Raw genomic sequence first — 25,845 nt, 5'->3', positions numbered from 1 at the left:
GCTTTTAATGTCATTGTAATGATTACAATGGCAATGCTCCTCATATACGCTTCATATTTGTTTGTAGCACTCAGCTATGTTTTAGCACATGGGTTTATTTTATCACTCTGGTCTATTGGTCAGGTGTGTTTTGTGCTGGGTGGTTTGGTTCAGCCTCTTCTTTATCTCCACAGGACTGGAAAACTACTTTTTTGTAAAACTCCATAGTCCCATTAGCATTTTAGCTTTCAAGTCCACAGTGATTATTTAGTGGCAATGCAGGAACTTAACTTGGATCTATGTTATTTATTTAACAGATTCAAAGATTCAAACCAACTGACCATCAAAAGTGAAACTACATTTTAAAGCAGAATTGTGCATCTAAATTAAAAATAAACTAAAATTATTTGTGAGCTGATTAATCACCTGTTTGTTTGTCATTTCATTCCTGTCAACGTTACAGACTTGATCTGTGTTGATAAGAAGAGCTTTGCATTTTCACCTGGCTGATCTATGATTTTTAATATTTGCATGTAGTTGTATGTAATAAATCCAGAATTGTACATTTAGCAGAATATCTGCACTGATCAGTTTACGACACATAACTTATAGTTCAGGAGATATATATATTTTATTTAATTTTTTTTCCCCACAAATGTTTTCATCAAATAATAGTAAATGTTTCTTGTACAGCAAATCAGCATATTACAATAATTTCTGAAGGATAATGTGACACTGAAGTAATGATGCTGAAAATTCAGCTTTGCATCAAAGGAAAAAATTGCATTTTACACTCTATTTAAATATAAATCAAGATATTCTTATACAGTTTCACGACCAATTCATACATATCTTAAGAGTTGGCAAGTTTGTGGCTAATTTATAAGAATTCATATGACCTCACTTGTATGATTTTGCACAATTTGTCTAAAACTGGTCGTACGAATTAGTACCATGATAAAAAAAATATTTTTTAAAGTATATAAAATCCCATATGGGGCACACACCCCAGCCATACACATCTTCTTAACCTATTCCCCTACCTCTTCATTTTGTGGGTTCACATGAAGGGCTAGGGTTGTCTCGAATCTCTTTTATGATGGGCCAGGTCAAAACTATATGTGTTTTTTATCCAATTTTGTTATACAGTACATTTCATTCACAATCAAAAGTTTCAGATTTATTTATTGTTATTATTAATTTTTTTACCTGTTCTATTTATTATAATATTTGCATACAGTTGTGCATATGTGACAGCTAACACAGTAAATCCAGCACTATAGATCCTGGAACGAGCTGCACAGATCTCCTCATGATACAGAGCTTCAAGTTTAAGATTTGAAATAATTTGAAATTTGTTATTCAGGTAACCAACATTGTCCATGAACAATGTGTGTTTTGGGATTATTTATCTAGCAGGGGCATTTAAATATGTACTAGATTTCAGAGCTGTTGACGTAGAAATTACAAGCTGTTCTGAAATTTGTCTTTTTTCTACTTCTTTTTTTGAAAGTCAGATGAAAAAATGGATATTTTCTCCTCTTCGGACAACAACAGCAGCATAAACAGTGTGTCATTCTTGGACTTTCACACTCCTGGATGGATCTTCAGCCTCATTGTAGTGCTTCCTGAAAACCTTTATGTGATCTGGCTGATCGTCACAGGAGCTGGAAATGGAGTTGCAGCAGAGTTCTTCAGCCTCAATCTGTCTGTTTGTGAGATGTTCCTCTGTCTGCAGTCTTTTTTGTGTCCAGTGAGCAGAGTTTGTCCAGATCTCTGGCCTTTTGTGGAATTTCTAACAGGCTTTCCCATCACCGGTCGTCCTCTGTTTCAGTGTCTGATCTGTGTAGAGCGTTACCTGGCGGTGGTTCATCCTGTAACTTTTCTGAAGTACAAACCTCTCAGATACAGAGTGATCTGCTCTGCTGGGGCTTGGATAATTATTATTTTGTCTTGTCTGTTTGCTGCTTTCACTGTCAACAAATTTCATGCATTCCTATGTTATTGTTTGTGTCAGGCTCTGCTCACTTTGTCTGTGAAATTATTCTGCTGTGTGGCTGTTCTCAGAGCTCTGAAGCAGTCAGGACCAGGAGAGAGAAAGAGAGAGGAGGAAAATCACATGAAGAGAAGAGCGTTTAATATCATTGTAATGATTATAATGGCAATGCTCCTCATATACGCTTCATATTTGTTCACAGCACTCAGCTATGTTTTGGCACATGGGTTTATTTTATCACTCTGGTCTATTGGTCAGGTGTGTTTTGTGCTGGGTGGTTTGGTTCAGCCTCTTCTTTATCTCCACAGGACTGGAAAACTACCTTTTTGTAAAGCTCCATAGTCCTGTTAAATACTGGCTTTCATTTGTGGTAATGGAGAAACAGAACTTTAATCACTGCAAGATTCAAACTCACTGACTGCTTTATTTATTGTTATTATTATTATTATTATAAATTTGAAAGATGGACTTTTTTCAATTTGATTCTCTAGTAAAAAGTTACATTTACTTTAATAGTCATTTCAGTGTCTTACATGTATGCATATACATATATTTGCATGACATATTTGCATATGTTATGTTTTATGTAATGTGTCAATAAAGTCATGAAGTCATTCACATAAGGTCTTGTGACAGCTGTGAAATCAGTCTACCAAACACAGCACAGAGATTTATACACATCTAGAGAAACTGGAGATAAATTCATCTTATTAAATAACAAGAATTTCTGTCAAATTGTAAACTGTAAAAAAAATATTACATAAAACTTTAGTATAGGGACCAATTCTCACTATTAACTGCTTGCTTATTAGCATCAGAAATACTTCACTGAGCTGGTAATAATTTCTTAAATATTTAAATCACTGATAAACTGCCTTCATCTTAGAAACTTTATTAGTGTGCATAATACAATCAGCTTTGTATTACAGTAATAACCTTACTTTTCTATTCTTAAATATATATAGAATGATCTGCTGCATAGTGATCTGGATAAGCACACTTGGATCCTGTTTCTGTTTCAAGTTTATTTTAGAATCTTTTTTTCCCCGCATTTCATACAATACATACATTTAGTTCAGTTCTTACTCTTTCTCTCCACCCAGTTGTTTTGTCTCGTGACTGTTCTCAGAGCTCTGAAGCAGTCAGGACCAGGAGAGAGAGGGAGAGAGAGAGAGATGACAAAAGCCCAATAAAGAGAAGAGCTTTTTATATGATTCTAATAACTACTGTCAGCATCACATATTGGCCTTTTACCATCACTGGATTCTTTTTAATTATGACAAAACAGGATATTTTTTTTATAATTTCATTTGTTTTCTGTGTGGTTTCCTTCAGCCTGTTCTTTATCTGCACCAGACTGAAAAATTCTTCTCCCCATAAATCTATTATTTTATTTTACAATAACCATTTTAGAAATAGGTAAACTATCAATCCTAATCGATTCGATCTGAAATAGTTGTAAGTGGTTGCTACCTTTTGTTCACCAATGATGCAGCTTGTTTTGTGTGACGTATAGGAGATTAAATCATGTATTCTTCTAGTCTGAAAACACAGCATAGAGATTATGAACAGCCAAAGAGACTGGACATACGCTCTTCAGGTGATAAACCTTACTTTTCGTTTCTTTAAAATTATTATTTCAGTTTAAAAAAAGGCTTCACTCAGTTTAATGCTTTAACTATTGATTTAAGCTATTTTTCTTTTACTTAACAGGCATAGCACCTTAAATTAACAAAAATAAATTATCTTTAGGCTATAAGCATAAATAATACTGAATATATGTAACCAGAGTTTGAAATCATACTCTGCTAATTAGTTACTTTGTACAAAGTAATACAATATAAAAATTATGAATACTGAATTTAAAAAAATGTATTATGGTAATGTTTAGTTTACTGTAAAATTCTTTCTTGAAAAGATCACAGCTGCAATATTATATATGATTTATTAGCTGTTGAAGACAAACCCTGAAGAGATGAATAACTCTACACTGAACTTCACTACACCTGAAACATCTACAAACTCCACAGTGGGACCTCTGGACTATATTGAAATCAGTGCGCTCAGCATCAGTTTCCTGTTTGGCGTTCCTACAAATGTCTATGTTCTATGGCTCATCCTCACAGGAACAGGAAGTGGAGTCGCCTCAGAGTTCTTCATGCTCAATCTCTCTGTTTGTGAGATTTGTACCAGTTTGAATAATTTGGTCTCTTTACTGCCCTTTTACGTCGCGAGTCTCAAATTATTACCAATGTTTCTACAAGGACTAATACTCACCGGTCGTCCTCTGTTTCAGTGTCTGATCTGTGTAGAGCATTACCTGGCGGTGGTGCATCCTGTAACCTTTCTGAAGTACAAACCTCTCAGATACAGAGTGATCTGCTGCGCTGTGGCTTGGATAATCACTCTCGGATCATGTTTCTATTGTTTATTTATTGTAATTGCACAAAATACTCAAGCAGAGATAAGCTTCTTCTCAACACACTTCCTTCTCCTCACCTTCTTCCAGTTGTTCTTTCTCGTGGCTATTCTCAGAGCTCTGAAGCAGTCTGGACCAGGAGGAAGAGGGAGAGAGAGAGAAGAGGAAAACCACATGAAGAGAAGAGCGTTTTATCTCATTCTCATAACTACTGTGAGCATGACTATCACATATGCACCATATGCTATCACAGGATTCTCTGTTCTTTTGACTGGACAGAATACTCATATATATTGGGTTCCTGCTTCAATTTGTTATATATTGGCTGGTTTTGTTCAACCCATTCTTTATCTGCATCGAGCTGGAAATATCTCCTGGCTCTGTTACCCATAAAACCTCTCATTGTGATACATTACAAAGTCAGATTACTTCTCCTTACATTCTTATTTGATGGTATATTTCATTACTTTTAATTTCAAATGAAATGTCTCTCTTCGTTATATTAGTGTTTATGCCAGAACATGTTAGTGTGTTTTTGCAATGCTTTGTGTATTTTGAGGTCCTCAGAGATTTACAATTAAATATACCTATAATTAATTATTAACCACACAAAGAACAGTTTATTAATTGACACACTAAACATTTACATAGCAGGTGTTCCCCATTTTTGTGCAGATTAAGCTTTTGTCTGTCAGAGGTTTTTCTTGCCTATGATTCTAACATGCTCAAAATACACACTTATCCTACGCATTCATATAGGTTTAAATGAAATGAAATGAAAGCTATAAAAATTCTGTTATGCATCATAAGTTTGCTTAGTGTTGTGTCGGAAAAGTAAAGCAGTCGTCAGTTTTTTGGTGTGGTTAGATGTATCATTAATTGTATGACCATTTTCGCAGCAGTAAGGCTTTTTCTTCACAATCTTGCGTAATGTTTCTACCATAGATACATAATACCATAATGTGGTCAAAAGTTTCATCATTCCATTTCTAAAATGTCTAATGTTGCAATTATTTCTGTAGCAGTGTACAGACAGACAACATCTGTCAATTTTTAACCAGCTTTTCTTTTAATAATTTGCATACAATGTTTATATGACGTGTAGTAGTATATTTGGAGCCATACACATATATTCTTGTGACAGCTCTGAAGTCAGTCTATAAAACACAGCACAGAAAGTCATACACATCCAGTAAGACTGGACACTCACTCTTCAGGTGATTATATTTTGATTGAATTCTTGTTTTTAACTCAAATCTACTGATTTAAAAGAAAGGTTATAGATGCATCCATTTGTTTGAATTAACAGAATATACATTTTTGAGTGGTTCTGTTATTTGTAATTAAAATTACAACTTAGGATTGTCTATATTATATCATTTAATTATGAATATTTTAAAACCCTTTCCATAGAAATCTTATATATGTGAAATGCTGAACTGAGAATAAAAATACAGAGAAGATGAATTACTCTACAGTGAACTTCATGACACCTGAAACAAACCACACAACTCAGTCCATTACATCACTGAAAAGTCTGGATATCTTTTTGTACAGCATCGGTTTCCTGTTTGGTCTTCCTACACACTCCTATATTATATGGCTCATTGTCAGAGGAACAGGAAGTGGAGTTGCATCAGAGTTTTTTAACCTGAATCTCTCTATTTGTGAAATTGCCAACTCTCTGAATGGTTTGATAGCTGTACTGTCATTTCATTTATCAAGTCTTTGGATTTTATCAAATTTTTTGCAAGGAGTAGGCATCACCGGTCGTCCTCTGTTTCAGTGTCTGATCTGTGTTGAGCGTTACCTGGCGGTGGTTCATCCTGTAACCTTTCTGAAGTACAAACCTCTCAGATACAGAGTGATCTGCTGCACTGTGGTCTGGATAATTATTCTTGGCTCCTGTTTGGTCTGCCTAAATATACTGCTAAATATCATGGTTGCATATCCTTGGTTCTTCTCGTTGCAGTTCCTTGTCTTCCTCTCCATCCAGTTGTTTTGTCTCGTGGCTGTTCTCAGAGCTCTGAAGCAGTCAGGACCAGGAGAGAGAGGGAGAGAGAGAAAAGAGGAAAACCACATGAAGAGAAAAGCATTTGATCTAGTTTTGATAACAACTGGAAACTTGGTTATTATATATGTTCCACTTACCATAACTGGATTCTTTTACATTACGATGAAAAACGTTAGTTTGCCTCTTTGGGTAATTGGCGTGGTTTCTTATATTCTGGCTGGTTTTGTTCAGCCTGTTCTTTATCTGCACAGAGCTGGAAAACTCTCCTGTCTCTGTTGCTCATAGGATGCGCAATTGTAATATTTTTCCAAATCGTCTTATCTTCTAGCATTTTTACTCTTTTAGGGAAAAGATAACAATACCATAATAACAATCATGCTGTTGTCAACACTGAAGGTAAAGGTTAAAAATTGTAATGTGCCTGTGAACAAATTATTTTGTTTGTTTTTACTATTTGCATACTTGGTGATCTATGTGACGTGTAGCAGATGAATTCATGCACATATATGTAAAATCAAGTCTACAAAAATTACTGATATACTGGACAATCACCCTTCAGGTGACAAACTTAGTATAAATATATATAAATAAAACTTTGGAGGTTTTGATTGGTCATTTATTTGCAAAGATGAAAAAAAACATGTCCAATTCAAAATTAGTTGGCTCAAATATTTTCTCAGAAATGACTGTCTATTTGAATATTTTTACATAAAAGATTTGCATAAGTTATGTTTTATGTAATGTGTCAATAAAGTCATGAAGTCATTCTTCACATATATTCTCGTGACGGCTGTGAAATCAGTCTACCAAACACAGCACAGAGATTTATACGCAGCCAGAGAGACCGGACATTCACTCTTCAGGTGACAAATTCCTCTTATTAAATAATGAGATATTCTGTCAGATTGTAGACTATAAAATAAATAGGTAAAACTTTAGTATAAGGACCAATTCTCACTATCAACATGTTGCTTATTAGCATATCTACTAATGACATTCTTGCTGTTTATTAGTACATATAAAGCACTTATTCTAACATATATATCTTACTATCTATATCTTAGCAGCAATTTAGAAGATTATTAAGAAAAGATATGTAATTAATAGTTTGTTATTAATGGGAATTGGACCTTAAATTTTGTGTAACCAAATATTACATTCTCAATATCTAAGTGTTCTGGTTGTTTGTACTGGGAAGTGCTCAAAATCTTACTGCTTTGTTCACTTCTTAATTCTAAATTAAAACTAGTGCAACAAATCAGTAAATAAATTGACTGTAGCTTTGAAAGTGAATGGACAGTTTGGTGTATGCATGGATTATTGTTCGGTGTATGCTTTGATTATTCATTTTATAAATGCCAATGTTTAAAAATGTAAAAAAAAAAAAAAAATTCTGAAACCACAATGCAAATGAGATTCTAGATCAGAACCAAAACTTATGATTAAAAATCTTCTGTTGAACACAAAATAAAGATATTTTGAAGTATTTTTGTTTTTCCATAGAACTGTTCTGTGAGTGTTTGAGCTGAGGGAAAATTCAGAAGATGAGTAACTCTACACTAGACTTCACTGAATCTGAAGCATCTACAAATTCCACAGCTGTTTACTTTAATCCAATAGACATGCTGGACATTTTCAATCTTGTGTTTGCTTTTCCTGTGTATTCATGGGTTATATGGCTCATCGTCACAGGAACAGGAAGTGGAGTTGCATCAGAATTATTCATGCTCAGTCTCTCTGTTTGTGAGATTGGTAACTGTTTGAACTCTTTGCTCTCCACACTTCGCATTTTGGTTTCGTTTTTCGTATCAAGTTTTTTCCTAGAACTAGGCATCACCGGTCGTGCTCTGTTTCAGTGTCTGATCTGTGTTGAGCGTTACCTGGCGGTGGTTCATCCTGTAACCTTTCTGAAGTACAAACCTCTCAGATACAGAGTGATCTGCTGCGCTGCGTCCTGGATAGTCACTCTTGCCTCCTGCTTGTGTCTCGTCTTCATTTTCAAACTTGATATAGCATATTTATGTTTCATCTTGCTGCAGTTTCTCCTCTTCTTCTCCATCCAGTTGTTTTGTCTCGTGGCTGTTCTCAGAGCTCTGAAGCAGTCAGGACCAGGAGAGAGAGGGAGAGAGAGAAAGAGAAAGGAGGAAAACCACATGAAGAAAAGAGCGTTTTATCTAATTCTCATAACTACAGTGAACGTGGCTGTCATTTATGTCCCATTGGCTATATCACTATTGCTTTCCATTCTGAATATAGGGATATATGAGGATTCTTTAACCGTTGGGTTATATTGTTATATTTTTGCTGGTTTGGTTCAGCCTGTTCTGTATTTAAAAAGGGTTGGAAAAATGTCCTGTCTTTGCTTTCAAAAAAAGAAATGAATAAATACTGAAGCAAATACTTAAGCAGTGATCTGCTCTTACCTTTGTATATACTGTTGCTGTCGTGCTTAGCACTGCATGCGAGTCAGCTGATTGTTGTGCAGCATATGTTAATTGACAAACAAATTTAAATTGAATTAAAATTAATTAGAAATAAAAATGTGCATTGGCTTAATTGCATTATACACACACATATTTCCATTTCTATACCGATCTGATAATTATAAGATAAAATGACTTATTTCTGACACTGTTAAACTTTATTCCACTTATTTCTAGACTGTTGTTATTGAAACATATGAGTATGTTGAAATCAAGCAGTTCTAATGCATGTGTTAGCATTTTACCTCACTCTCATACTGTAAGCACTGCTATCATATAATGTTCCATCTTTTTTTATCTCAGGATTGTATTTCATTCAAGTTTTTATTTCAAGTTATTTTCAGCAAACTTTCACTGTAGCTTTTTTGCTGTTGTTCTTTATTGGCCGGTTTTATTCAGCCTGTTCTTTATCTGAAATTCTAATGTTTTCAATAAACATTTGTTTGTTTGTTTGTTAGTTTTTTTTTTTGCCTCACAGACAAAACAAGACATAGTGTGACTATTTTAACGTTCTAAGTGCATAGATCACATGGCATTTCCAAATCCACTTTGGCTAATATAACGACGGAAAAAAACAAGTAGGTATAACTGGGCAGGTACTCGAAAATGGCCAGAACCTCTAAAATGTCCTTACGCCAAAACTTTTACTATTGGTTTGATTTAACCAGTTGGTATAAAATCTAATTTCGGAATAAGACTTTATAAATTAGACCTCACGTCTAGCTTATCTAAAATAAAATACGCGATATAAATGAATATTCAAAAATAATAAGTCAATATTCTCTGTGAGAGCAAACTGATGGCTGAAGGTCTAGAATACATGGTAGCGTTCATTAGCCAAGATCCACCCATGAGGCCGCTTGAGCGTGGATGTTAAATGACCAATCACAGTTTGTTATGTTCCACATCACATTTCAGGGCTTGGAAATGTTGCCACAATAACGTATAACGTATTGTTAATCTTGGACGTATTGTAAAGATTCTATGCACATATTTTTGAAAATCCATCATTTAGTTGATCCTGATAAGCGCTCGCCATCACAGTCGTAAACACAACAGCTTTCTTCTCTCTGTTTGGTCTGACGGTATCTTTGTTTCAAGGCCGGAACATTAACCAGTCTGAAATGTAAAATGTAACCAGTCTGATTAAGACTTTTTATATTGTGTACCATATACATCAGCCATTTTGTCAATGGTCTGTGGGCGTGGCATCTGAGGCCGAGACTGGATGTGGGGTAGGTTAACTGGTTAGCATTTTAGCATTAGCATTTTGTAGCATAGTGTAGGAAATAAACACTGTGATTGTCACAACCAATAACATCTATAGAATCCAATAAACTCCCATTCCCATTCTCATCTCCCATTACCTTTAAAAGTGAGCTTTCCATTGTAACATGTATGACATTTTTATATTTATATAATGCTATTATTGTTTGTTTTTGCTATTATTGTATTTCTAAAATAAATCTTTGGACTTGTAGTCAGTGTCAATCCATTTAGATGCTTTGTAAGATATATTAATGTTTAATATAAAAAAACGAAATAAATTATAATCGATCTTATGTTTGTTTACTTCATATATTCAAATATGTGATGTTTTATGTTATGAGGCAGATGAAGTCACACACATATATATTCTTGTGGCAGCTGTGAAGTCAGCCTATAAAACACAGCCCTGATTGATAAACATCCAGAGAGACTGAACATTCACTCTTCAGGTGAGAAAACTCTCATTCACTAGAATTGGGACTAATAAAACTGTATCAGAACGTGTTTAAAATTTGCCTTCAAATCTTGTATCTTTTTCTGATAGAATGGCAACATTTTCTGTGAGATTCTGAGGTGAGAGCTAAACACAAAAGAAATGAATAACTGCACAGATAACTTCTTACCTGAATCATCTACATTCTCCACAAATCCACACATTGGGCCACTGAAAATTGTGGATCTATGTCTGCACAGCTTTAATTTCTTGTTCGGTTTCCCTACACACTGCTACGTGATCTGGCTCATCGTCACAGGAACAGGAAGTGGAGTTGCATCGGAGTTCTTCATCCTCAATCTTTCTGTTTGTGAGCTTGTCTACTCTCTGAACATTTGGGTCTATGTACTTAATCGCTGGTTTTCGAGTTTCAAAACAATAGCATATTTATTATATGGGCTAAGTACCACTGGTAACCCTCTGTTTCAGTTACTGATCTGTGTAGAGCGTTACCTGGCGGTGGTTCATCCTGTAACCTTTCTGAAGTACAAACCTCTCAGATACAGAGTGATCTGCTGCGCCGTGGTTTGGTTAATTACTTTTGCCTCGTGTTTGTTCTGCATGTTAATTGTAGTCTCATGTAACTTCTATATTCATGTTTGCTGCTTCTCACTGCAGTTTCTCCTCTTCTTCTCCATCAAGTTGTTTTTTGTAGCGGCTGTTCTCAGAGCTCTGAAGCAGTCAGGACCAGGAAAGAGTGAGAGAGAGAGAGTGGAGAAAAACCACATGAAGAGTAGAGCATTTTATCTAATTCTAATAACTACTGCGAGTATGATTATCACATATGTGCCATATATTATTACAGGATTGCATTCCATTCTGTCTCAAGACTATTTTCAGGAACCTTTTACTGTTGCTTTTTTTTGTTATGTACTAGCTAGTTTTGTGCAGCCTGGTCTTTATCTGAACAGGGTTGGAAAACTCTTTTGTTTTCAATAAAACATTTATGTATTTATTTATTTTTGAAATTTTCTGTGCCGAATCTGTGGCTCAAATCATGTTAGTGTAACTCATCACAAACAGAACCTAACCAATAGTTGCGCATTTGTTATTTTTCTGCATGAAGATTACATTTAGTTAGTTAGTTAACAGATTTATTATGTAAGTGTAAATTGCATTAAATCATTTTTTTAACTATTTATGAGATTGTAAGTAGCTATACTGTATTCGTTTGCAAAAAAGATAACTAGATCTTGTTCTTTTTATTGTTCTTGTTTTTTGCTCTTGTTTATGCTGCATGTTTTCAACAAACCAATTTAATTTTCTGATTTACATATATTTTTACTCTCCATTTATCTTGTGGCTGTTCTCAGAGCTCTGAAGCAGTCAGGACCAGGAGAGAGAGGAAGAGAAAAGGAAAACCTCATGAAAAGAAGGACATTTCATCTCAATCTATTATATATATATATATATGATAATGTATATATATATATATATATATATATATGCCATTTATTGTCTCAGGATTTATTGTTGTTCTTATGCAGTGGTTAATTTAGAATCTTTCTTATTTTCTTATCTTTTATTCTGGCTGGTTTTGTTCAGGTAGTTCTTTATTCGTACAGGGCTGGAAAACTTTTCTGCATTTGTCTTCCATAAAACATGCAGTTGTTCAACTGTGCTACATTTACTATTGAATGCTTGTAAGTGAACTAAACAAATATTCTTACTCTATGACACTGAAAAATGCTGATGTGTTTTATATTTTGTCTATTTAGAGAAATCGTTCACCAGTGAGTACTTTCATTAGTTTTAGTAGCTAGTTTTTTAATGTACTAGCTGGTTTTGTTCAGCCTATTCTTTATGTACAAAGAACTGGAAAACTGCCCTTCCTCTGTTTCCCATAAATCATGTTTATTTTACAAAGTACAGCATAACATTTGCAAGTAAAATCCTTGACTGTCCCATTCTAAATTGATTCTTCTGTGTGTGTATGTTGTATGTACATACATATATATATATATATATATATATATATATATATATATATATATATATATATAGTTGTAAAAATAAAGAAGCAATGAAAGTATTCAGCAAACACATCCCCATATAGAATAGTTTTTTTTTTTTTTTTTGCTCTTGTTTACTTAGTCAAGACTGTCCATTCTTTTCAAGTTACCTTTGTACCTTTTAATATTTGCATGTGTGATGATTTATGTAATGTATAGTGTAACAAATGAAGTCATTCACATATACTGGTACAGCTGTGAAGTCAGTCTTCAAAACACTGCACAGAGATTCATGAGGTGATAAACTTTTGATTTATTTCCTTGTTTTCAGCTTATGTTTACTAGAGAATGTCTACGAGAATGTAAGGTGGTTCTGTTTTTAAATAAAATATGTGATATCTTCTAGAATTGAAAAAAATGGTAAAAATGTATAAAGACAGTTGAAAAAATGTAATAGATACTGAATGTCATTTTAATGAGATATAGACTACACAAGTACTCCATTTGAATGAATAGAGCCATTTTACGTTCTGAAATCATATTAGATTCTATTTATTTTGTTATTTGGATTGTCAGATTAGTATTTGAGAACCTAACATTGTTTGACCAGAAACATCGTTTTGTGGAATCGATTATGAATTCCCTTTCATTGTTTCCTATTGGTCATAGCGTTTTGAGCTAAGAAAGACAAAAACACAGAAGATGAACAACTCTACACTGAATTTCATCTCACTTGAATCATCTACAAACTCCACAACTGACTCCATCGGGCTGAAAAGTCTAGATATTTGCTTGTACAGCATAAATATGCTGTTTGGTCTTCCGGCACACTTCTATATTATATGGCTCATCTTCACAGGAACTAAAAATGGAGTTGCATCAGAGTTCTTCATCCTCAACATGTCTGTCTGTGAGCTTGGCTGCTCCCTGAATAGTTTGTTCTGTATACTAATTATATTTATTCAGTTTTCACACCTCACGACATTGACAAACTTTTTGAGAGGACTAGTCATTACTGGTTCTCCTTTGTTTCATTGTTTGATCTGTGTAGAGCGTTACCTGGCGGTGGTTCATCCTGTAACCTTTCTGAAGTTCAAACCTCTCAGATATAGAGTCATCTGCTGCACTGTGGCCTGGATAATAACTCTTGGCTCCTGTTTGTGCTGCATATTTACGGTAGACCATAGATATATTTATGTATGGTTCTTCTCGCTGCAGTACCTGCTCTTCTTCTTCATCCAGTTGTTTTGTCTCGTGGCTGTTCTCAGAGCTCTGAAGCAGTCGGGTCCAGGAGAGAGAGGGAGAGAGAAAGAAGTTGAAAACCACATGAAAAAAAGAGCGTTTCGCATTATTTTAATAACTATTGTGACCATGGTTGTTATTTATGTACCATTTACAATCGTAGGATTCTCTGTTATTGTAACACAACATAACATTATGGCACTTTTTTATTTTGCCCTTGCTTGTAACATGCTGGGTTGTTTTGTTCAGCCTGTTCATTATCTGAACCACGCTGGGAAATGTTGGTTTATTTCTTAGACACTGTAGACATATTCTTTTATTTTCTTGTTTTTAGCTCTTTTTACCTGCTTAGACATTAAATAATGCACATGTTTTAGCAGTGTTTGCTAACAGGAACAATAAGTTGTTAATAAACTTCTCTTCTGTTTTTTTTCTCTCAGTGAGCATACTTTTGTTGCATTAAAATGTGTATTGTTTCACTTTGTTAACCGTATTAACGGCGCTTATTTTAAATCTCCTAACCCGTATTTAAGTTGTTTAAAGTTGAACTAGAAATTAAGTGCATCCGACCAAAAGAGATCTGGCCCCAACCGAGCCTGTTTTTTTTTTCTCTCTTTTCTGTATAGATGAGGTTTTGGTTATTTTATAGCAATTTTCGTTGATTTGATGCATTTAATAACAAATTGTTCAATGTTTTCATTATACATCCCTGTCATTGTATTCTCCCTGTCAAAGCACTGTTCAGTGCTTTGATAAAATCTGTATTGTTTAAAGCAATATAAAAGTGATTGATTGATTGATTGATTGATTGAGTACATAGCTCATCATCACAGGAACTGGAGTTCCATCAGATTTGTTCAATCTCAGTCTCGCATATTGTGAGACTAGTATCTTCCTGAACTTTTATTGCTTTCTCTAATTTATTGATGGGCTGGGGCTGTGACATATCTCAAGCTTAGGATGGTTTTCATTAGGACTGCTCATCATCTTCCTCTGTTTCAGTGTCTGATCTGTGTTGAGAGTTACCGTGATTCATCCTGTAAACTTTCTGCAGTACAAACATCTCAGATATATTTATTTTATTATTTATTATTTATTATATTATATATATATATATATATATATATATATATATATATATATATATATATATATATATATATATATATATATATATATATATATTTGCATAGCTGATATTTATGTGACGTTAGATGAAGTCATGCACATATAATCTTGTGACAGCTGTGAATTCAGTCTACAAACAAAGCATAGAGGTTTACACACATCAAGAAAGACCGGACACCTCTCTTCAGGTGAAGAACTTCTTATAAACTTGATGCTTTTTGTATGAAATGAATATCACTTGGTTTAATTGTTTCAAAGAAAACGAGGCTTATATCTATATAGACTTAAAAATTAATTGTAAGAAACTTAAAGGCAATAAGGTAAATAAAACACAACTGAATAGATTTTTTATGTATATATAGACTATGTAAGTAGTTTATTTAAAATATACATTTAATATTGGATGCATGTCTCTCAATATTTGATGTATAAAAAGTAACTTAAACAAAACTGGCTGTAAAAGTTTAAAAGAGGCAGTTTAATACAGTCTGAATTTAGCATTTTTTGTTTCCTGATGATCACAGTTGCTATATTTATTTATATCCTAAGTTTCTGATCTGGGAATAGAGGAGGTGAACAACTCTACAATGGACTTCACACCTGAAATATCTACAAACTCCACAACTCAGTTCATTGGGGAAGTGGAAAGTTTAAACATTTGTTTGCACAGCATTAGTTTGCTGTTTAGTTTTCCAGCACACTGCTATATTATATGGATCATAATTGCAGGAGCCAGAAGTAGAATTGCATCAGAGTTCTTCATCCTCAATCTCTCTGTTTGCGAGATTAGCAACTGTCTGAACAGTTTGTTCTATATACTTCATATATTTATTTGGGTTTCAAGCCTCACATCATTTTTATTAGGTGTAGCCATCACCGGTCGTCCTCTGTTTCAGTGTCTGATCTGTGTATAGCGTTACCTGGCGGTGGTTCATCCTGTAACCTTTCTGAAGTACAAACCTCTCAGATACAGAGTGATCTGCTGCACCGTGGCTTGGATAATCACTCTTGGATCCTGTTTCTGTTCCATGTTTAATTTAACGTCAGATAACAGTCATGCATATGCATGGCTCTTTTTGCTGCAGTTTCTCCTCCTCACCTTCATCCAGTTGTTTTGTCTCGTGGCTGTTCTCAGAGCTCTGAAGCAGTCAGGACCAGGAGAGAGAAAGAAAGAGGAGGAAAACCACATTAAGAGAAAAATAATTTGCCTCATTTTAATAACAACTCTGAGCATTAGCATCATATATGTGCCCTATATAATGATTGGATTGTTTTTCCTTTTGACTCAGCAGTTTATTGAAGAACTCTTACTTTTAGTCATTTCTGTTATGAGCTGTCTGGTTTTGTTCAGCCTGTTATTTATCTTCACCGAGCTGGAAAACTCTCTTGTCTCTGTTTTCCACAAATTTTCCCATAAATGTTTTACCAAGTACTAAATATAAGAGAACATTTGAAAGCAAAATCCATAATTGTGTTATCTAATCTATTCTATGTTTAAATGTAATTGTTCTGTTAAGCGTGCACATTAAAAGTCAATGAAATAATGTAAGCATTCAGAATAAAATATTCCACACAGAATACATTGTAGTTGACTCAGAGTTGACTGTCCATCTTTAGTTATTGTTATTTTATTTTATTTTATTTTTTACATTTAATGTTTATGTGATGTGAAGCAGATGAAATAATGGTGATGGAATTGAAGTCAGTCTGCAAAACAAAGCGTAGAGATTGGAGAATGGACATTCACTCTTCAGGTTACGAATTTAATTTTCTGTATGAAATGAATGCTGAACATTGAAACAAAACAGGGCTGGTGTCTCTAAATTTTAAAATTAATGCTAAAAATGTAAAAAGCAGTTAAGAGTAATTTAGCAGAAATGAATAAAGTGTCAATGTCAAAGCATTTTATTGGGATGCATTTCTCTCATATTATTTGGGAGTATCAAAGTGGCTTGCGCTAAAGTTTAAAAATGTGGAATGGAATTAAACACAAAGGCTGTTTTAATACAGTTTGACATTTAACTTGTTTCCCAAAGAACAAGACAAAAACAGAGATGAACAACATCTGAACATTTTTTTTTTTACTTTAGTATTTGCATATCTGCAAATGTGATTTGTATCAGATGAAGTCATGTGCATATGTTTGTAACAGCCGTGAATTCAGTTCAAAAACAGCACAGAGATTTGTATACAACCAGAGAGACTGAACACTGACCCTTTAGGTGACAAAAATTTTAATAATTGTAATGTTTTAATTTCATTGTGATATGTAATATGGCAAAGATTGTTTTTATGTTTGCATGATTTTGTCATTCAGGGTGAATATGGGAATGCATTTGATTGTCCTCATAAACATTTTTTTTCACCCTGTAGATCACAGCTGTAACTTTTCTGAATGTGTGAAATTCTGAGCTGAGAGGATGAATAACTCTACGGTGAACTTCACCACAGCTGGAGCATCCACAACTTTAGACTTTGGGCTACTGGAGAGTCAAGGAATGAGTATATTATTGCTGGTCGGTCTTCCTATACACTCCTATATTATTTGGCTCATCATCACAGGAGCAGGAAGCGGAGTTGCATCGGAGTTCTTCACCCTCAATCTCTCTGTTTGTGAGATTGGTAACAGCGTTAATGCAATCTTTGGGATACTGTCATATTTCTATTTACATTTTAAAATGTTAACACAGTTTTTGCAAGGACTGGGAGTCGCCGGGCGTCCTCTGTTTCAGTGTCTGATCTGTGTCGAGCGTTACCTGGCGGTGGTTCATCCTGTAACCTTTCTGAAGTACAAACCTCTCAGATACAGAGTGATCTGCAGCGCTGAGGCCTGGATAATTTGTCTTGGATCCTGTTTAGTCAGCTTTTTTAGTTTAGTCTTGCTCGACATGAAAGCATACGTATGGATCCTCTCCCTGCACTTCCTCATCTTCTTCTTCATCCAGTTGTTTTGTCTCGTGGCTGTTCTCAGAGCTCTGAAGCAGTCAGGACCAGGAGAGAGAGGAAGAGAAAAAAAAGAGGAAAACCGCATGAAGAGAAGAGCGTTTTATCTTATTCTGATAACAACAATGAACATGATTATCCTGTACGTACCTTATACTGTCACAGGATTCTTCGTCATTGTAACACATCAGAATATTTTTGATTTCTGGTCTCCTGCTTGTCTTTGTTATGTACTGGCTGGTTTTGTGCAGCCTATTTTTTATTTACAACGGGCTGGAAAACTCTTCTGCCTCTGTTCATCATAAAATATGGCTTTGTAGGATTTTGTACTAAATGATTTTATCTTTTTATAAACGACATTACTGTATGTGTTCATTTTGCTAATCTTTTTGAGAGAATCTTTGAATTTTTTTTTTTTTTATTGTGATAAATTTCTCGCACCTGTGCAGGATAGATTCATGTGGTTCAGGAAGACTTCATAATTTGTTGTGTTGTACACGCACATGTAGATAATACCAGTCAGTTGATAGATTTAGTTTGAAACTATTTCAAGACAAAATAAATTTAAAACAAAATATCAAAACATCTTATCAGGATTGTAATATGCTAATGTGTTGCTATTGTTAATGATAAGTGTAATGTATAAGTGTCTCGTAATAATAATTTGTATCAAATAATAGGTTTTACTGCTATTTAGAGACTTGTTCTAGATTTTACAATAAAATGCACTTTTTCTCTTCCTGTCAACATTCTTTCTGTTTTTGCATTTCCAATTTAAGTCAGTCATTGGCTGTCAATTCAAATGTTTAGTCCAAAGGACACTTGTTCACTATTAACTGTGACTTCTCCTTTAACAATTTCCTAATTTGCTGCTTATTGATAGTTAGTAAGGTAGTCATTAAGTTTAGGTATTTGGTAGGATTAAGTATGTGGAATAAGGCATTAATGTGCTTAATTATTACTAATAAATGACTTTTAGTAAATGGTAAATATTAACATTTTATTCCAAACATTTAATCTTGACAATATCCCTACTCCTGAACCTAACCTTACCCATGAGTAATGCCTGAAATCAGAAGAAATGATAGATAAATGACACTGATATACAATCACCAAACACTATTTGTAAGCCTAAACTTCACAAAAACTATAAACCTGTTCTTTTAAATCAATGTTGTTCCAGGGTTGACAAAGATGTTCATCCAGGAACACGTCAGCAAAAAATCGGGTTCCGTGTTACTGTTTAGTCTGTTTAGATTATATATTTGCATATCTGGTTGTTTATGTGACATGCATTAGATCTTTCATATGCATTCTTGTGACATCTATGAAATCTACAAAACACAAACAGATTTCTATACATCCGGAGAGACTGGACATTCGCTCTTCAGGTGATAAAACTCTTCTTATAAACTACAGGTTGTATGTATACGTTAGGCATAAGTAAAAATTTACTTATTTTTTATCAATAGAAAATGATACTGATGAAAGTCGTTTTTTATCTATATACTGAAAATTTCAAATTGTACTTCACATTGTTGTTTTATTTCAGTTGCAGTGTCAAGCTAGTTAATTTTAAAATAAAACAGATACAATTGGATCTTTTTTTTTTTTTAATAATCAACCTGTTCTGGTTGGACCTGAGACTGTGTCTTTTAAAAAACAAATAATTATCAAGCTGATAATTTTACATTGCAGTTTAGTAAGAAGTCTAGTAAGAAGCTCTTTAAAAAACTGGCTTTTTTCAGATGTTCTGACAAAGTGGGACACTAGCTAAAAATTAAAATTAGTTTGGATGTTTTGCAAATTTGAATATTTATAGATAGTGATACATTGTCTTGAAATATTTTGACATAATCATCTGTTCATCCAGAAAAAGCATGAATATGCTATTTTCATGAGACTATAAAGCAAACCTGGACCTTTTTATGTAACGTTACAACTAGGCAATCTAAATTTATTAATAGAAAATTATATTTATATTATTGATTCTTTAAATACAAAATTTATCTGACTCAGTTTTCTTACTTTTTCCCCTGTAGAGGCAAAATTAATAGGACAAACACAGAGAAGATGAATAACTCGACTATGAACTTCACCAAACCTGATACATCTACAAACTCCGCAAATTATTTCACAGGGGTAATAAGCACCCTGGACAGTTTTATTTACAGCCTCAATGTTTTGTTCGGCTTTCCTACGCACTCATATATTATATGGCTCATCTTCACAGGAACGGAAAGTGGAGTAGCATCAGATTTCTTCATCCTCAACCTCTCTGTTTCTGAGATTGGTGTCTGTCTGAACTCTTTGTTATATGTTTTTAATTATTTTGCTGGGTTTTCGCATCTGAGGTTAACAGGGTTTTTATTAGGACTCCTTGTTACCGGTCGTGCTCTGTTCCAGAGTTTGATCTGTGTAGAGCGTTACCTGGCGGTGGTTCATCCTGTAACCTTTCTGAAGTACAAACCTCTCAGATACAGAGTGATCTGCTGCACTGTGGCCTGGATTATTTGTCTTGGCTCTTGTTTGTGTTGCATGTTTGCTACAGAACAATTTAATTATACAATGTACATATACTTCTACTCGATTCAGTTCCTCCTCTTCTTCTTCGTCCAGTTGTTTTGTCTCGTGGCTGTTCTCAGAGCTCTGAAGCAGTCAGGACCAGGAGAGAGAGGGAGAGAGAGAAAGGAGGAAAACCGCATGAAGAGAAGAGCATTTCATCTCATTCTAATAATTACTATAACTATGACTTGTATATATGTGCCATTAATTATTTCAGGATTCTATTTCATTCTTACTCAGCATTTTATTGTGAACCTTTTTTCTGTTGGTTTGTTTTGTTTTATTCTGGCTGGTTTTGTTCAGCCTACTCTTTATCTGCGCCGGGCTGGAAAGTTGTCCTGCTTTTTGTTTTTAGTACATTAAATGGTTAAACATTCGCCACTCCCCAAAAAAACAACAACTTGTTAAATGTGTTATGAGGTTTAGTTAGACTTATATATATATATATATATATATATATATATATATATATATATATATATATATATATATATATATATATATATATATAGCTTTCAAGAACATTACCTAACAATAATATTTTCTGTTGTTAATCTTGATGATACATTTAGTTCAAAACCATTTCAAGACAAAATAAGTCTCTTATGAAGTAACAAAATTTCAAAACAGCTAATCAGAATTGTATTTTTTTTCATTAGTGTAAGTAAATTGTTGTTCAAAAATGTAAATGGCTTGTACATATAATCAGTGTCAGATATTTGTTGTTGGTCATTTATACCACTAATTAAATGTAGATTTCCATCTTTCATCCAAAAAAAAGTCCTGTTAACACAAATAATACAGTCTTTTTCGGTCTCATTTTTACTTTTAATATTTGCATATCTGATGTTTTATGTGAGGTGTAGCATATAAAATCATGCACATATTATATTCCTGCGGCAGCTGTGAAGTTTGTGTCTACAAAACACAGCACAGGGATTTATGTACATCCACAGAGACTAGACATTCAGTCTTCAGGTGACAAGTCTTTATTATTTATTTTATTTCATACTGTGTTTTTAATTCCATAATATTCATAATTTTTGCTTCAAGATTTAGCTTGTGAGATGATTTAACTACAAAGCAAATGAGATTAGTGGGCATATGGGCATATAAAAGTCCATTTTGATAAATGCATGTGCAATTATTTCATTTGAAATTGATAGGATCCTTTCATGAGCCTAAATATATGTTTTTTTTTTCTCAGCTGAAAAGACAAAAATAGAGAGGAGATGAATAACTCCACATTGAACTTCAGCACACATGACGAATCTACAAACTCCACAAATTTGAAATGGGACATGTTTGAGAGTTCTCTGTTTTGCTTCAATTTGCTGTTTGGTTTTCCAACGCACTCCTATGTTGTATGGCTTATCATCACCGGAACAGGAAGTGGAGTTGCGTCAGAGTTCTTCATCCTCAATCTCTCTGTTTGTGAGACCGTCTACAGTCTTAGTGCCATTTTCAATCTACTGTCATTTTTCTTCCCAAAACTAATGATAAAAAGACATTTTTTTCAAGGATTCGCCATCACCGGTCGTCCTCTGTTTCAGTGTCTGATCTGTGTAGAGCGTTACCTGGCGGTGGTTCATCCTGTAACCTTTCTGAAGTACAAACCTCTCAGATATAGAGTGATCTGCTGCGCCGTGGCCTGGATAATCACTCTTGCATCCTGTTTGCTCACAATGTTCATTTCAGATAATCGTAAAACTCACGCATGGTTCTTCTCAACACAGTTTCTCCTCTTCCTCTCCATTCATTTGTTTTGTCTCGTGGCTGTTCTCAGAGCTCTGAAGCAGTCAGGACCAGGAGAGAGAGTGAGAGAGAGAGAGGAGGAAAACCACATGAAGAAAAGAGCATTTCATCTCATTCTAATAATTACAGTAAGCATGGGTATAATTTATGAGCCGTACATAATAATAGGATTCTATTTTATTTTCACTGAGCACTTTATTAGTCAACTCTTTTCTTTTAGTTTTTTTTGTTTTATTCTGGCTGGTTTTGTTCAGCCTGTTCTTTATCTGCGTCGAGTTGGAAAACTTTTCTGCCTCTTCCGCTTTCTTTAAAATCATTAAATTAGTCTCATTCTACATGTAAATATAGAGGCTATTTGCTGGTATTTTTCCAATAAAATGTTTAAGTGCTAATGCAATACATTTTTTGCATTGATGTAATGTTGTGTGCAATGTGGAATTTTCTGATGGAGTGCTTAGAAGTTGTTTACTTATGAGGTGATCCATCTTTAGCAAGTTTATATTCGCTTCTAATATTTTCATATTTGGTCCATGCATATATATGCATATATTCTTGTGGCAGCTGTGAAGTCAGTCTACAAAACACAACACAGAGATTTATACACATCCAGAGAGACTGGACATTCACTCTTCAGGTGGCACATAAACTTGTTATATGTGGTAGATTTTCTGAAGTCGTTTAATATTTCATTGCATTTTTTATTTATTTGATTTGCATTTGTTATTTACTTTGGTGTAAGTGACCTGGCACATCCTGATTTTGCTGAGTTAGATGGGTTGCTAGGTCAACATATTTTGTTGACCCAGGAACAACATTTTAATCCAAAAATTATGACCATATTTCTGCACCTAAACCTAACCTTACCCACAAGTAAACACTGAAATCAGAGAAAAGTATAGATCAAAAACACAGATTGTAAGTCTAAATTTCACAAAAACTATAAACTGGTTCTTCAAACCCGATTGGTTAAACACAATGTTGTTCCAGGGGTCAACACGCTCAGTAAAATCAGGTTCTGCAAGTGACTTGTGTTATGAGTTATGAGTTAGATACTGAATATTAAAATGTTTTATTATAGAACCTTTAAATAGAAACTACCTTCATGTGATCTGAATTACAATTTTACTAAATAAAGGCACATGTAAAACTCCACAACTAATTCCTTATTCCCTAAATCAGTGTCATTTGTTTGCATATATGTAAACGACACACTGTATGCCGTCGACATGCGATTTTCTTTCATGATTCTATATTTACACATAAGACCATCCATCTTTTTAAATTGCGTCTAATATTTTCATATCTGGTTCATTCCCTTATATTCTTGTGACAGCTGTAAAACAGCACAGAGATTTGTGGACTTTCACTCTGTAGGTGACTGTTGAGATATACATGTTATATGTGATAGATTTTAACTTTTGTGAAAGAGGTAAGAATGTGAAAGCCGTTTAAAGGGAGTATAAACAATCTGCATGGAATTTTCATACAAGAACAGGCCATGTAAGTAAAACACTCTTTTATTTGAATTTATACAATCATTTCTCATTCTGAAGTCATTTAACATCAGATTGCATTCCTTTTGTGGTTTAATATTATTCACTACTTTATATTAGATGTCCTCAACCATTACTGCATGTGCTTAAATTTAAATACAGTGCATTTAGTGTGCAGATATATTGTACTTATATTTTAAAATACTTATATATAGTTACATTTGTATATAATTTCTGCAAATACATTTATACTTACACATTCGACCAGTCCCTTACTACTTAACCCACCCTTAAACCTACCTATACCACCGAACCTGTTCCTAACCTTACACATATAATAGCAATAGCTGGGAAAAAAATTTAGATACAATGTGACTACAATAAGTATATTGTACATTGTTATTGATGTTAAGATCACATAATATAAAGTGTGGCTCATACAGAATGACTCGTAGTAGTGTATTAAAGTATATTATAATGACCTGTAAGTGTTTTCTGTTTAATATCCAAATATTAATTTTTATATAGAATTGTGTGGAATGAAGTGTGGATGTCCTAAACACACTGCACGATTTTGGGTCCAATCACAGCGATTTCTGATCAATCTTTCATCCGGAAAAGCTGAAACTCATGCAGCATGTTTCAGGCTTTTTTTTTATACAGTCTGAATTAAAGTTGCACTTCCCTCTTACTGTCGATCACAGATGCTGTATTTTCCATATCTTGAGATTTCCAACTGAGAACAGAGACACAGGCAAGATGAACTCCACAGTGAACTTCACGACACCTGAAACATCTACAAACTCCACAACTCATGGCTTTTGGTTGATGAACAGAATGAATATCTTTCTGTACTTCTTCAATCTTCTGTTTGTTGTTCCTACACACTCCTATGTTATATGGTTCGTTGTCACAGGAACAGGAAGTGGGTTTGTGAGATTGGTAACTGTCTGGAATGTTTCTTCTATATACTAGATAATTGTATTTTGTTTTCAGACTTAACCACATTAAGATGGTTTTTATTAGGTCTAGGCGTCACCGGTCGTCCTCTGTTTCAGTGTCTGATCTGTGTAGAGCGTTACCTGGCGGTGGTTCATCCTGTAACTTTTCTGAAGTACAAACCTCTCAGATACAGAGTGATCTGCTGCACTATGGCCTGGATATTTATTCTTTGCTCCTGTTTGTGCAGCATATTTAGTTTCATCGCAAATCAAAAAAATGTACATACATGGTTCTTCATACCGCAGTTCATCCTCTTCCTCTCCATCCAGTTGTTTTGTCTCGTGGCTGTTCTCAGAGCTCTGAAGCAGTCAGGACCAGGAGAGAGAGCGAGAGAGAGAGAAGAGGAAAACCACATGAAGAGAAGAGCTTTTCATATAATTCTAGTAAATACTGTGACTATGTCTATTATATATGTTCCATGTATTATCTCAGGGATATCTTTCATTCTGACACAAGAGTATATTAAGGGTTTTTTCTCTTTTGGGTTTTTTTGCTATATACTAGGTGGTTTGGTTCATAATCTCCTTTATCTGCACCGAGCTGGAAAACTGTCCCGTCTTTGCACTCAGGAGAACATCAGATTATTTAAATTACTGAACCTGAAAACATGTGAGCATTCGACATTTAGCATTTGACATTTTATGCATTGTTGTTGTTTGTTTTTCCAATAGTACAACATTGCCAGAATTTCGAGACCACAATATAGATGAAGGACTATAATAAGTACTGATGAGATAAGCCACTTAGCGCTAGCAGATCCAGTTAGACAGTAATCTAGCCTTGAGATCATAAATTAACATTGAGAGCATACAAAACATATTTTTATGATGCTTTTAACACACATATTCCTAACTGACAAGAAAGACTTATTGTGTGCAGTTTTCTTTCTTTTAGTAATAGGAAAGTACTACTCGTTCAAATGTTTATATTAGCTATGTATTCTTCAGTTTTGTGGTTTTGTAATCATCAGGCTGTAAAGAAATATAGATCAGAGTAACAGAGTAAACTAATGTAATTTTTACGATTTATAGTTAACATTTTTATGATGCAGTTTAATGTATAAGGTTTTTAAGCATGTGATATGGTTTAGGCATTCAATAAAAGAAGGTTAA

General features: G+C 34.1%; 3 protein-coding genes across 3 annotated transcripts; all 3 read left to right on the top strand.

Annotated features, from left to right (window-relative positions):
* The first annotated feature begins 3,950 nt into the window (after positions 1-3,950).
* LOC122358719 (C5a anaphylatoxin chemotactic receptor 1-like) lies at positions 3,951-4,787 on the top strand. The gene has a single exon (XM_043258558.1). The coding sequence runs from the start codon at positions 3,951-3,953 to the stop codon at positions 4,785-4,787; it is 837 nt and encodes a 278-aa protein (XP_043114493.1).
* Positions 4,788-5,856: 1,069 nt separating this feature from the next.
* Positions 5,857-6,693, top strand: LOC122358718 (uracil nucleotide/cysteinyl leukotriene receptor-like). The gene has a single exon (XM_043258557.1). The coding sequence runs from the start codon at positions 5,857-5,859 to the stop codon at positions 6,691-6,693; it is 837 nt and encodes a 278-aa protein (XP_043114492.1).
* A 10,702-nt stretch (positions 6,694-17,395) lies between these two features.
* LOC122358717 (somatostatin receptor type 1-like) lies at positions 17,396-18,223 on the top strand. The gene has a single exon (XM_043258556.1). It carries the CDS (start codon positions 17,396-17,398, stop codon positions 18,221-18,223), a length of 828 nt encoding a protein of 275 aa, XP_043114491.1.
* Positions 18,224-25,845: the final 7,622 nt, after the last annotated feature.

This window comes from Puntigrus tetrazona, chromosome 15 (assembly GCF_018831695.1).
Source record: "Puntigrus tetrazona isolate hp1 chromosome 15, ASM1883169v1, whole genome shotgun sequence".
Classification (NCBI taxonomy): domain Eukaryota; kingdom Metazoa; phylum Chordata; class Actinopteri; order Cypriniformes; family Cyprinidae; genus Puntigrus; species Puntigrus tetrazona.
This window is presented reverse-complemented; position numbering and strand designations above follow the sequence as displayed.

Excerpts from the sequence above, each read along its gene's own strand:
- LOC122358717 (XM_043258556.1), top strand. The coding sequence starts at position 17,396 with ATGAATAACTCTACGGTGAACTTCACCACAGCTGGAGCATCCACAACT.
- LOC122358718 (XM_043258557.1), top strand. The coding sequence starts at position 5,857 with ATGAATTACTCTACAGTGAACTTCATGACACCTGAAACAAACCACACA.
- LOC122358719 (XM_043258558.1), top strand. The coding sequence starts at position 3,951 with ATGAATAACTCTACACTGAACTTCACTACACCTGAAACATCTACAAAC.